This window comes from Bos indicus, chromosome 15, assembly GCF_029378745.1.
Source record: "Bos indicus isolate NIAB-ARS_2022 breed Sahiwal x Tharparkar chromosome 15, NIAB-ARS_B.indTharparkar_mat_pri_1.0, whole genome shotgun sequence".
Classification (NCBI taxonomy): Eukaryota; Metazoa; Chordata; class Mammalia; order Artiodactyla; family Bovidae; genus Bos; species Bos indicus.
This window is the reverse complement of record NC_091774.1, coordinates 15617355-15631336: the sequence shown is the minus strand read 5'-3', so window position 1 is coordinate 15631336 and position 13982 is coordinate 15617355. Positions and strand designations below refer to the sequence as shown.

Sequence of the window (13982 nt, the reverse complement as noted above, 5' to 3'; positions counted from 1 at the left end):
TATATTATGCTATTTTAATAAGGTATTTTAGAGAATCCAAGAACACTGATGCTAGAAGGGACTTTAAAGTTTCTCTAGCAAGACCACTTACTTGAAGGTTTTAAAGGTAGAGACTCTACCTTAAAAATAACATAAATATTTAATTCAGTAGGTCAACTTTTAACTGTCTTGGATATCGTCTCTGACAGAGGAAGAACCTACAGCAGATGATAGACACTGTAGAAAACTACCTCACATTTGAAGGGACATTTAAAAAAAGTCTGCTCTATTTAAAATGGATAACCAACAAGGTCCTACTGTACAGCACAGGTAACTCTGCTCAATGTTATGCAGCAGCCTGGATGGGAGGGGAGTTTAAAGGAGAATGCATATGTGTACATGTATGGCTGAGTCCCTTTGCTATCCACCTGAACTATCACAACAATGTTAACTAGCTATAATCTAATACAAAATAAAAAGTTAAAAAAAAAACCAACAAAAAATAAAAATATCAGAGCACTTTTTTTACACGCTATTTTACTGGATCCTCCAGATGAATGGGCTTCCCTGATAGCTCAGTTGGTAAAGAATCCGTCTGCAATGCAGGAGGCCCCAGTTGGATTCCTGGGTTGGGAAGATCCGCTGGAGAAGGGGAAGGCTACCCACTCCAGTATTCTGGCCTGGAGAATTCCACAGACTGTATAGTCCATGGGGTCACAAAGTTGGCCATGACTGAATGACTTTCACTTTCACTTTTCCCAGATGAATGTTGGAATCATAAGTGAAGCCATTAAACACAGTAATCATCACAATTCCAGCTATTAATCCATTCAAGGTTTTCCCCATCAATCTTTATCTAATTAATCTATCTTTCAGCGTGTGATGGGGATCTGTTCTCAAATCTAAAACTTTCACTTGGCTCACTTCACATCTAAAAACTAAAACCAAAAAACTGCTTTTGCTTTACTCTCCATTATTTAACTACATACAAATTTAATACATTACCAAAAGCTCAGGGGGAAAAAAAGGAAAAATCAATCGTATTCTACCACTTTTATGTAACTTTTACATATCTTCTTTTATTTTTCAAAGTATAATTAAATAATCAGAGTATACAACCATTTTTCTCTGCTTTTCTAACTTTTTGAAAAATTTGATTTTCATGAGGCTCCACTGTCTTCAATTAATTATTAAGCATGGGCATACTGTAGCCCAGAACTTCAGTTCCATTTCCTTACACATTTAAATTGCTTCTAAATTTCTTATTTGCTATTATAAATAGCACCTTTCTGCTATAGCTTTGTTCATATTTTATAAACAAGCCCTAATAGATAATACAAATCTGAGAGTATACAGACTGACAAAAGCTGAGTTTGGTTTAATTGGGCAAATAACTAACAACATGAGGGGAAAAACTAAACCCAGGACATTTCTAATGCATGAGAAGAAGGGGTTTTAAGTACCTAAGGCTTCTGCTGATAATCATTTAGCTGATGACTCCAACTAACTGAATAGTGCCAAGCATGGCGCTAATTCAACAACCTCATCCTGGAGGCTTTTAACAGATGCTGCTTTTGAAGGGCAAGTGCTCCAGCCAATCACAGTTCTCTTTCTTACCTAAGATCTAGTCTCTAGAGGCATGTAAGTATATACACATCAGTTGGCAAATCACTTTTACTTGAAAAATCATTTCTTCAAAATCTTAAAATTATGAAATGTTAGAACTGCAAAAGAGTTTAGAACTCATTTAATCTAGCCATCTCATTTATAGAAGGGTGAACTACCAAGGCCCACAAAAGTTAACTTTAAAAAGGTCACATACTTTGTAGTTAAGAGTTAAAGACTAGAACCTACGTATGTTATCCTCCTAATGCATTTTCTTTGTTCTGCCTACTGCTTGAAAATAGAAATCAACTTTTCTTATAGCTATTTGCTAATTACTGATTACTTAAAGAGAAGTGGGCTTTCCTGGTAGCTCAACTGGTTAAGAATCCACCTGCAGTGCAGGAGACCCCTGTTCAATTCCTGGGTGGGGAAGATACATTGAAGAAGGGATAGGCTACCCACTCCAGGATTCTGGCCCAGAGAATCCCATGGACTGTATAGTCCATGGGGTCACAAAGAGTTGGACATGACTGAGTGATTTTTCACTTACAGAGAAGTATTCATTTATATTTAACTTAAACCCAATGACTTACATTTTCTACACATTTCAATACACTATTTATTTTTTATTTTTCAAATTCCTAACATGCAAGTATTTCAAAGTAAGTCTTAAGCAAAATACTTAACTGAAAATAACTTTAAGAATCATTAGTAAAATTTCTTTCTCCCCTTAAGAAATACTCAGTACCTGAATGTGCTCTTTTGTGATCAGCCAGGGTCGGTGTGCTAACAGCTTGTTTATTTCATTAAGATTTTTCAGTCTTTGTGGTACATATTGCAAACCATTCAACCATTCAGCAATACCTCCTGTCTTTAAAAATTCATCCACATGCATGTTTATTAAGTAAGAACACTGATGTCTAGCTGCAGCCTACAACACAAAGAAAAGATTTGGTGGATAAAACAGTCATGGTACGGTCTTATTCTACAATTACTAGGACAGTCATTTAAAGTTCATTTTTATAGCTAATATTCTTTTCTTAGAGAATGCTCTTCCTAAAACTTTCATCACAATGTTGTCATAGATTCTTGAATCGATACATAAAGCTGACATATAAGTAAATGTCACATGAAGCCAATTACTTCCTCATCCAGAAGTGGTAGGGGTCAATCTAGAACCCATTTTCTATTTATGTGAAGGAAGCATATGTTCATTTTATTATGGTAAGTAAGATCAACTATATTCTATTTAAAACACAATAAAATCTGATTAACTTGTACCAATTCAGAATATATACTAGTTTGAGTATTTTTCTTATTCCCTTTGAGATAACTGTGAATCAGCCTTATCTGTGCCCATCCTCCTATTGAGATGAAACTGAAGCTCACTGACCCTTTCTTTCCTAGGCAAGCCAGAATCAGCCTTGATAAATTGGTAAATCCATGCAAAACAGACTTTTCACCGCTCGTTTCCTCAGGGCTGCTTCTCAGTTAAATAGTACTGTTTTACTCTGTTTTCCACATCTTATTTCTCTCTTTGTTGGTGACCATTCTAAGTTGGCTTTCAGACTTAGTGTCGTCAAAACCTTAAGCTGAGTAATCTTAGACAAGTTCATCATTTAATAAAACACAGGATGCAGCCCTTTTTTTGTTGTTTAAAACTTCAGTGAGAGCATAAACAAATTCAACTTGATAAAAACTAACTCCTGGCTGGCTTTGATCACTCTGCCAGCCCAGATGTTCCCCTAACTTCTCCAAATATATTGCACTTGCATCTTGTTCTTTTCTCCAGCAACAGCCCAACTGTAGCACTGTTTCTACCTTCTTATTCCTGCTGCCCATCATCCCAATTTATAATTAACTAGTTAACTAGCTTGTACCAAGTACTAAACTTAGTAGTATAACTTATTTAAGAATTCTTCTCTGACAGAGTCGCCTAGTGCTAATACTTTGCTCTTATTTAGCCAAATTAGTGATATTCTTCATGTACAGAATGACTAAATAAAAAAGTCACAACCAACCTGTTTTATATTAATACTGAAAGAAAACTATCAGGAGTAAAAGGAAAATTTGAGGGACACTAGGAACATTACTTCGGAGAAGGCAATGGCACCCCACTCCAGTACTCTTGCCTGGAGAATCCCATGGACGGAGGAGCCTGGTGGGCTGCAGTCCATGGGGTTGCTGGGAGTCGGATACGACTGAGCGACTTCACTTTCACTTTTCACTTTCATGCATTGGAGAAGGAAATGGCAACCCACTCCAGTGTCCTTGCCTGGAGAATCCCAGGGACGGGGGAGCCTGATGGGCTGCCGTCTATGGGGTTGCACAGAGTCGGACACGACTGAAGCGACTTAGCAGCAGTAGCAGCAGCAGGAACATTACTTTCGACCCTATAAACATCTTTAATCATGAGATTAAACATGGAAAACTTTACTAATAATTAAATCAGAAACATTCAGTATATTATGTGAGTTACAACATTCAAAATGTAACCAGTGGATTTGGAATCCAAAAGGTCATAAGCTTCTTGAGTTGTTGTTTCCGTGTGATTATACTTAGCTCTGCACCACAAGTAATACCAGCAGTGAGAGGGACTAAATGAGGACCAAGTCACGTGAACACAGGAACCGGAAGTGAGCGTACCATGATGGCGATGTAGTGCCGGTGCGGTAGAGGAAGGGGGCCATCCATGCGCAGCATGTAGAACTGGCTCCTCAGGAAGGACTCCAGGTACTGAGTGTGCAGGCTCATGACCTGGGTGATGTTATCCAAGCGACCGGATGTAGAGTATTCTTCCACAAGAAAGTTAGTACGTTCATCCACTGTGTTTGCCTGGACAACCTTTCAACCAAGAAACACAAAACAAAATCAAGGCTGAGAAGTAAACACACCAGTGGTTTACACGCATTATTCCATGACTGAAGACGATGAAGGTCCTTTTGACATTAACAGACACTGAAATAATGCAGTTTTTCATACTAGAAACAGAAATGAAAATGAAAGCACCATTCATTTTTGGCTCTGGGACCACAATTTATTAAACAACAAATGTCAAATTATCAAACATTATACACACAGCTATGAAGTTGGAGAAAAGAAGCTTCCATCTGCTTTGCCAGGCACATAAGGCAAAAATTTTCAGGGCCTGCTTGCCTGGCTATTGTCACACTGATTCATGGGGAGGGAAAGCATTTAGAATTTTCTCTCAATAGCCTATGAACACACTTAATGACTATATCTTAGGACAGACATTTTTCAGTCTGATCCCTTGCTTGTTTTAGTTATTCAACATTAAAAAAGCTTTCTGCAGTCTTTTTTGGTGACAAAGAAAAATAGGATAATTTGTAGGAAAGTGTTAATTGAAAAATTAATAGGATACTAGATTCCCATTCTGAGCCTATCATATTAATTACTAGAAACAAGGTAAGTTATTAAAATGAACGTGCAGCATCTGAGAAAATCAAAAGGACTTTTTCAAAAATAGATTATTCACATACAGGTTTATAAACAATGACAGCTTGGGCATCATACCAATAATTGGCTTCTGAAGGTGTTAAGAGCTTATTAGCACCCCATGGAAGGACTTGTTTCAGTGGGAATCAATGAACATCAGATGTGCGTTTCTCGGCTTGGTTCCTTATTTATTGGCATTTTAGAATTAGAGTTCTAGACTTACGAAGAATTTGTTCCTTATTTTAGATAAGGTAACAGACTCAAGATTAAATTTCAGCTCATACAACTATTTAATAGTAGAGCCTGGTTTAGAATCTGCTGCTGCTAAGTCGCTTCAGTCGTGTCCGACTCTGTGCGACCCCACAGACGGCAGCCCACCAGGCTCCCCCGTCCCTGGGATTCTCCAGGCAAGGACACTGGAGTGGGTTGCCATTTCCTTCTCCAATGCATGAAAGTGAAAAGTGAAAGTGAAGTCGCTCAGTCGTGTCCGACTCTTTGTGACCCCATGGACTGCAGCCCACCAGGCTCCTCTGTCCATGGGATTTTCCAGGCAAGAGTACTGCAGTGGGGTGCCATTGCCTTCTCTGGGTCTAGAATCTAGGTCTCCTCAAATCTAGACTTGTGGTCTTTCTAAAGATCCACACTGCTCTTAAGAAGCTCTGTTTACTTTTCAGGGCTGGCCTCACAATCTCTTCTGAGATTTTATTATACAAAGGCACTATTGATTGAGGAAAATTTAATCCCAAAGGAAATGTAATGTTTGAAAAGCGTTAATTGTGAGGAAATGTTAATTACAATGGTGTAAAAAAAAGGCAATTCCACTTTGGCTCACTATAAAACCAAATGTATTTACATTTGTTCATGTCCTCCCATTTTGTCAATTACAGGGAACCAAGATGACAGTTAAAAATGGAATGGATCATGATAAACTCTATATAATTAGGGACAGAATATTTGTTGTTTTGTTTTGCTTTCCAGCAGAAGATTCTTCTGCTTAACTGATGCCTAAAAGACATTAATAGATTCGTATGATGCAACAGAGCCTGAAAACAGCCGTTGCTTCTGCAAACCAGATTGTCTCCAAATACATTCTGTGTAAATGGCAGCATTTCAGGAAGCCTTTATATATGTATTAGGCAATCACTCTGCTAAGAGCAGCCGTGTGCTCTATGAGGGAAAAAGGACAAGCCCAGCAGTTTCTCTAATGCATGATTACCTACAGTCCCTGAGCTCCTGAAACATTACAGGTAACTTGGGAGTTTCATGGAAATGGCAAGGTCACTAAAAAGTCAAAATGAACATGATGGAACTGCTGACTCTAGTGCGACCTGACATGTATTATTATTCAAATTCTACTCATTCTTTAAGGGATACCTGAAACATCATAGGTATTCAAACATATCTTGACTAATTTCTGAACAATATAGGAATAATGCTAGTGCTTTAAGATAAGATACCTTTTTGCAATCAATAGTAAATCAATATATATAACCATGGTTAATATGAGTTAATAACTCCTTGAAGCAGAGAAAAACTCAATTAGTGGGCCTGAAATTTTTCTTAGCCCAAGTATAAGTTAAAGGCAGCTAGGAATCTCCAGGTCCTAAACATTGCTGTGATCTTTCATAGAGATGTATACCCACTAAACAGGCATGCAAATTTTCTTATAATATCTTTTGTGTCATTTCACAAACATTCTTTCTGCATTTATCATCTTGACTCCCCCAGCTTCATCAAAAGTGCAGCTTGTAGTGGAGATTCTCTGACATTCTGTCTCATCAGAGACTCAGAACCAAATGAAAAGATGAATTACTAGTGATTATTACTTTGCCAACAAAGGTCTGTCTAGTCAAGGCTCTGGTTTTTCCAGTGGTCATGTATGGATGTGAGAGTTGGAATATAAAGAAAGCTGAGTGCTGAAGAATTGATGCTTTTGAACTGTGGTGTTGGAGAAGACTCTTGAGAGACCCTTGGACTGCAAGGAGGTCCAACCAGTCCATCCTAAAGGAGATCAGTCCTAGATGTTCATTGGAAGGACTGATGCTAAAGCTGAAACTCCAATATTTTGGCCACCTCATGTGAAGTTGACTCACTGGAAAAGACCCTGATGCTGGGAGGGACTGGGGGCAGGAGGAGAAGGGGACGACAGAGGATGAGATGGCTGGATGGCATCACCAACTCGATGGACATGAGTTTGAGTAAATTCCGGGAGTTGGTGATGTGTCGACAGGGAGGCCTGGTGTGCTGTGGTTCATGGGGAAGCAAAGATTCGGACACGACTGAGCGACCGAACTGAACTGAATATCATGTTTTCTTCAATAGATTTAGTTGGGAAGCTTACTTTTTCACTTAAAAATGTCTTTTCTTAACATTTATGTAACCTATAATCACCATGAAACACTGGCCATTTTAAAACCTTAAACCTACATGATAATATTAAGTTTTATTACTGTTAGCAGCTTTGTTCAGAAATGCTATATTTGAAATCAAATATGGTAAAATTTATATTTTTCTAAACTTGCAGTACTGTCTAACTCCAAATAAGATGATTATTACACATACAATCTTTCAAGTGAAGTTGAAAAGAAAATACTTCTGTGGTTTTCTGACAAATAAGAATAAGAGCAAAATACATGTTTACTTCCATATTAAAAAATGCAGATATTCTTTGACACAATTGAGTTATTTTAAAAATCACTTTATATATATTAAGACAGATTGACTTACTTCCTTCTCTGGAATAAAGGCACTTGGTCCTCTTGTCAAGGGTTGAGATACTCTGATTCTTTTGTCCTGTTTTTAAAAGAAAAGTTTTATGCATTAATGATGACTTTCTATGAAAAGTTAAATTGGTATAAATTGCTAAAGTATAAAATAAATGGAATAAGTAAATAGAATTATGTAAACTCAAAGTATTAGGTCTTGGATTCCGCCCCCTCCAGCCCCATAACAAACAACAACAATAACAACAACAACAGCAAATAAACTATGGGGTCATTGCATGAACAAGATAACGAGACAGACAGGCTCCTACCATGGTGCTGGGCACACAGGCAGGCTCCTCAAATGTTATTTCCCTCAGTCGTACTCTATAGCACCAGAGATTTTTTAGCCCATATTTGACATGACTGGAAACCATCAGCCTCCATAATAAAATCATATCTAACAGTATACTAGCATACTGTTGAACCTCAATTTGAAAGCTAAAGGAAAAGTTGGATTCTAAGAGTATTACACACAACCTCCTAAAGCAATGGTCTGATTTCTGTTTTTCTTTCTGAATAAAATAGGAATAAGCATATCTAATATAAACCTCTGAAGCTTTGGGTAAGAACAATGTAAAACATGGAGAAGTAGAGGTTAATTTCACTGAGAAATGGAGACTATAATAATGTTTATTGTTCTGTCGCTATTCTACTTAGTAGTAAAATCTGCCAGATCACCAATGGCATGTCTGTGTTCATTTTAACTTTTTAAAAATATTGTTTTTGTGTCCCCATTTAAGTACATTCATCTATGAGTCAGAAAAATTCCCATCAGGAACAAACTTCCTCCTCTGTAGGTATAAGGAAGAGCAAGAAGAGTCAGGGGCAGGCTCTCTGGTTTTGAAATCCTTCTTACCAAGGAGAAGAGACAGGAGGAACAGCCACTTGATTTTCTATAATAAAAGTAGTAAGTTTATGAAATAGAAGCCCTCCAAAGTCGTAATATAAAAACAGCGGCTCTGCTATGGTTTATGAATATCATAAAGACTGAGTGAGAAACTGAAGAACAGGGGAACAGACGTCTCCTGGAAAGGAGTGTTAACATTGAGCTTGCCCTTCTCTCCGCTCCCTTTTTCCCTATTTCTTTCTCCGCAAGGTAGCCTGAATCTTTTTTGTTCCTTACAATCCAAGAGCCTACCAAACACAAAAAAGTATTTGAATCCCTTACTTCATTAGGAAGCAGTCAAGTATTCAACAATCTTTTGAGAACCGAACCAGATACTGTGGTAGCCTCAAGATACAGGGTGAGCAAGATGGACATGGGCCCTGCCCCTCAGAAGTCTGGCACACAATCTCCAACAATTTTCAGGGTGCTACTGAGATAAATATATTAAATAATGATCATCTTAAACTGCTAGTGCTTTAGGAAGAACTAATCATCTAGGTTATATTTGTGAAGGGATGACAAAGAGATCTCAATCTGCTGGTGAAGTACATTAGAAGATTCCATGTCAAAAGAAACAATTTAGAATTTCTAATATTAGTATTTCTTGCCTGCATCAACCATCATCTGGGTTTACCTAGAAAACTAATTTAGAAGAAAATGACAGACTTCTTCTCCTTGCTAGTCTTAGTAAATTATAGGAAATGAAAATTTGAATACTCTCTATATAACACAGCCTAAGGCACCAATATGTGAAAGGCAATTTCCTTGACAACTGATCACTTCAAATAAACAAAGCAGTTAGAGGAACTGATTGTGAAGACAGATCACAGGTTTGAGGGGAAAAATGTCAATAGGGAGATAAGTGGAGTCTTTTATATATATTTATTTCAAAAAATACATGAAATTCAGAGAAAATATGGGGAGAGAAAAATAAACTAAAAGTGTACAAAGGGACTTTGGAGATAGAGAATGATTTATTACTAATATGATTTATTTTTAAAAATCATTACTTGATATATTTATCAACTGATTTATCTTTAAAGGTCTGAAATAGTTATTTTGCCTACAAAAATATTTTCTGGATTGGCCAAGGTTTAAATGTGAAATACATTTTCATTATAAGTGGAACTGCATACTTCTATACTTAAAAGAATATAACATGTTAATTTTAACCAGTTGATAAGAAGCAACTGATAATGATTTCATTTGTGTCAACGCTCATTTGTTCATTTATCCAGCAGATATTCACTGAGCATTCACAATGTGCTAAGTACAGCCAAAGAACTGATGCTTTTGAACTGTGGCGTTGGAGAAGACTCTTGAGATTCCCTTGGACTGCAAAGAGATACAACCAGTCCATCCTAAAGGAAATCAGTCCTGAATATTCATTGGAAGGACTGATGCTGAAGCTGAAACTCCAATACTTTGGCGACCTGATGCGAAGAACTGACTCACTGGAAAAGATCCTGATGCTGGGAAAGACTGAAGGTGGGAGGAGAAGGGGACGACAGAGGATGAGATGGTTGGATGGCATTACCGACTCGATGGACATGAGTTTGAGTAAGCTCTGGGAGTTGGCGATGGACAGGGAAGCCTGGAGTGCTGCAGTCCATGGGGTCACAAAGAGTTGGACACAACTGAGTGACTGAACTGAAGTACAGTGGGGACATGAAAAAGTAGTAGACTGGCAGAAATGCATTAACTATATCATAGTTTGTATATGCATATACAAAGCGGTATGGGAGCACATCATTTTGTGAATTATCATTTACTTAGTCATTTGCTTCCCCAATGGCTCAGCAAATAAAGAATCTGCCTGTGATGCCGGAGACACAGGAAATGTGGGTTCAATACCTGGGTCAGGAAGATCCCCTGGAGAAGGGAATGGCAACCCATTCTAGTATTCTTACCTGGAAAATCCCATGAACAGAGGACCCTGGTGGGTTCTAGTCCATGGGGTCACAAGAGTTAGACACAACTTAGCCACTAAACCACCATGGTTTATGTTGGTGTATAGTTTATATTGGTGTATGTACAGTTTCATTATTGTAAATAGCGCTATGGTGAATATCTTTGTATAAAGAGACTTGGGGGCATATTTTGTGGTATTTAAGATGGTTTCTTTAGAAAGACTCCCAGATGTGGGTTTACTGGGGTTTGGGTTATAAATCTTTATAAAGTTCTTGTTGCATACTACCAATATGCTATAAAGTTCTTGTTGCATACTACCAATATGTTTTACCAATTTTATTTCCATCAGTTGAGAAAATGTTCACTTAACTCACTAACTTCAAAAGTGAAAAACAGCCTTCAAAAAATGTTTTTGAAACTTTTAATTGTATACACGGTACTGGTGGTGACTTAGTCACTAAGCTATGTCTGACTCTTGCAACCCATGGACTGTGGCCCGCCAGGCCCCTCTCCCTATGGGATTCCCCAGGCAAGAATACTGGCGTGAGTTGCCATGCCCTCCTCTAGGGGATCTTCCCAATCCAGGGATGAACCCTCGTCTCCTGCATTGGCAGGTGGATTCTTTACCACTGAGCCACCAGGGAAGCAAGTGTATACATAGTTCAGATAAAAATTCCCTAAGCAGAGTTGTGGGTCAGATCTCTGTTTTTAATAATACAATTCTTGGTGTGATACAGTCACTCCAGAGGGGGGGAAAACAAACAAACAAACAAAAATACCCCAAAAGAAACAAACAAACAAACCCCCAGCTAGGAAGCTACTGCAATAGCCGAGGGGAGAGATGATGTGGCCTCACCTAAGAGAGCTATTTATACACTGAAAAGTGAGAGTTGCTTAGTTGTGTCTGACTCTTTGCAACCCTATGGACTACAGTTCATGGAATTCTCCAGGCCAGAATACTGGAGTGGGTAGCTGTTCCCTTCTCCAGGGGATGGTCCCAACTCAGGGATTGAACCCAGGTCACCCGCATTGCAGGAAGATCCTTAACTGTCTTGAATCACCAGGGAAGCCCACTGAAGAGAAGGGAAAACTAACATTTTAAAATTATACCAACATGTAGACTTCTTCAGTTATAGTTTTAAAATGGTGTCACAATTGAAAGAATCAGCCTACTTCCTGCTTCTGTAGAAGAAGCATCTTTTCTGGTGAGGATACTACTGTCCTCTCAGTTAACTGCTTTGTATATTTATATGAAGGTGGAAAAGTTCTTTCAATGATCAAGGCAGTTTATAAATTCTCCTTAAAATTCTTTTACTGAACATTTATTCCCCACCTACTTTCTATCTCTATATGTTTTTAAAGTTGATAAAATAAAACACAAAAGAAGTAGGATAGTACTGCTGACTTAAAAAACAGTCACGACCTAAAAGTTGAGTGAGTGAGTGAAGTCTCTCAGTCATGTCTGAGTCTTTGTGACCCCATGGACTGTAGGAGCCTACCATGCTCCTCTGTCCATGGGATTTTCCAGGCAAGAGTACTGGAGTGGGTTGCCATTTCCTTCTCCAGAGGATCTTCCTGACCAAGGTTCAATCCCTGGGTGGGGAAGATCCCTTGGAGGAGGGTATGGCAGTCCACTCCAGTATTGTTGCCTGGAAAATCCCATGGATGGAGGAGCCTGGCAGCCTACAGTCCATGGGGTCCAAAGAGTCGGATGCGACTGAGTGATTTCACTTTGTAGCTCAGTTGGTAAAAAGTTGAGAGTTATGTTTTATTTGATGGAAATTTTTAGGACTTAAGCCCAGGAGGCAGCATCTCAAGTAACCCTGAGAGAACTGCTCCAAGGAGGCAGGGGGAGGAGTCAGGTTATATAGAAGTTTGCAACAAAGGGCAGGTCTGAACATCGAAAGTATTTTTGTGAATTAAAGAAAACCAGATACCTCAAGTCAAGGAATTTAGCGTTTTTATACATATGGGAAGATGCAAGAGCCTGGGCTCACTGACATCATTCCTTTCATATGCATCTCAGCTCTCTGGGCCAGTATGCTGCATTTTTTTACATCTGAGCTTCTGTGCTCACCACAGGGAGTGGCTGCAGCCATGGCTGCCAGATCACTTCAGATTCCTGGGTGCCCTCAGGGCTCAGAAATTCACATTTGGAGAGATGAAATCACTGATGACCCTGACATCCTTTTTTACTGATATGGCAGGAAAATACTCCATTTTCTCAATACCATATCCAAAAGATTCCATTTACAACCATAAGCTGGAGTTCTCGTCTCCAGTAATACTTTGTAAAACCTTTCCTCATCTTTCATTTCAAATCCAAAATACCCAAGAACTGGGTTCCTACTTTACTTATGCTCTGATTAACTTTCCTGAAGTCTCTAGACCTGGGTTGCCTTATACAGTAGCCATCAGCCACATGTGACTATATTTAAATTCATTAAAATTAAATATAATTCAAAGTCCAGTTGCTCAATCACACTGGTCACATTTCAAGTGCCCAACAAACACCTGTAGCTCTGACTCTGACTGCACAGTCTGTGGAAATATCGCCATTGGACAAGGCTCCACCATCACAGACATGCTACTCAAGACTACATCTGATTTTTGTGAAATCACATCTTCAGGCATCTTAATGCCTTTTGAAATGTTAAATGACTCCTCTGCAGAGTTATTGGTTTGATGGTCACACCTACTCAATCCCATAACCAAGCATTTTAATCTAATTGCAGAAATGCTCTCAACCATATCGAGAGTGAATTCAGACAGAAGCAATTTGGGAAAAGAAAAAAAAAAAAAAATCAGCCAGTTCTAAGAATCTTTTGTCTCAATGTCTGCACATAGTACAGTCTGCAAAAAAGTATCAAGGACTTTGTCTTTTCCCCTTTTAAAACTTACGGTAAAAAATATATAACATGAGCTCTACCCACCTAACAAATTATAGTAATTACTGTACAGTACATTACTGTTAACTATAAGCACAACATTGTGTAACAGATGTCTAGGACTTTGTCATCTAGCATAACTGAAACTTCACACCCACTGAAGGGCAGCTCTTCACACTCTTCAGATCCCAGCTGAGATGCTACCTCTGTGATCTCCAGCCTTCTTGCCTCTGTGCAAAACTCAGATCTGCCTTTTGCTAGGCAACTCTCCCCTAGTTTGGCTTTCCTGGCTCTGAAGCCAGGAAATCCTCCAATTTCTTTCACCACTTGTACCCTCTTCCTAGACATTCCCTGCATCTCCTTCATCAGCATTCATTCTCTCAAGTGAGTATTCTGATCCATGGCTTCCATTTTCCTGATACAAACAAAACTCTGCTGGACTGTGTGAGCCTCACCATACTGGTGGGAGAAGGGTGGAGTGGGTAAAGGAGA

The 13982-nt window shown here is 38.7% G+C and overlaps 1 protein-coding gene across 2 annotated transcripts in view; it reads right to left on the bottom strand.

The window, feature by feature from the left end:
- Positions 1–13982, bottom strand: part of SESN3 (sestrin 3) — an 80917-nt gene that overhangs the window by 19946 nt on the left and 46989 nt on the right. For both annotated transcript variants that reach the window (XM_070803350.1, XM_070803349.1), the window contains exons 2-4: positions 7768–7833; positions 4231–4428; positions 2333–2515 (exon numbers count right to left, since the gene is read on the bottom strand). In XM_070803350.1, coding sequence (XP_070659451.1) covers positions 2333–2515; positions 4231–4338 — 291 coding nt within the window. In that variant the 5' untranslated portion in view covers positions 4339–4428; positions 7768–7833. The remainder of the gene's footprint in view (positions 1–2332; positions 2516–4230; positions 4429–7767; positions 7834–13982) is intronic.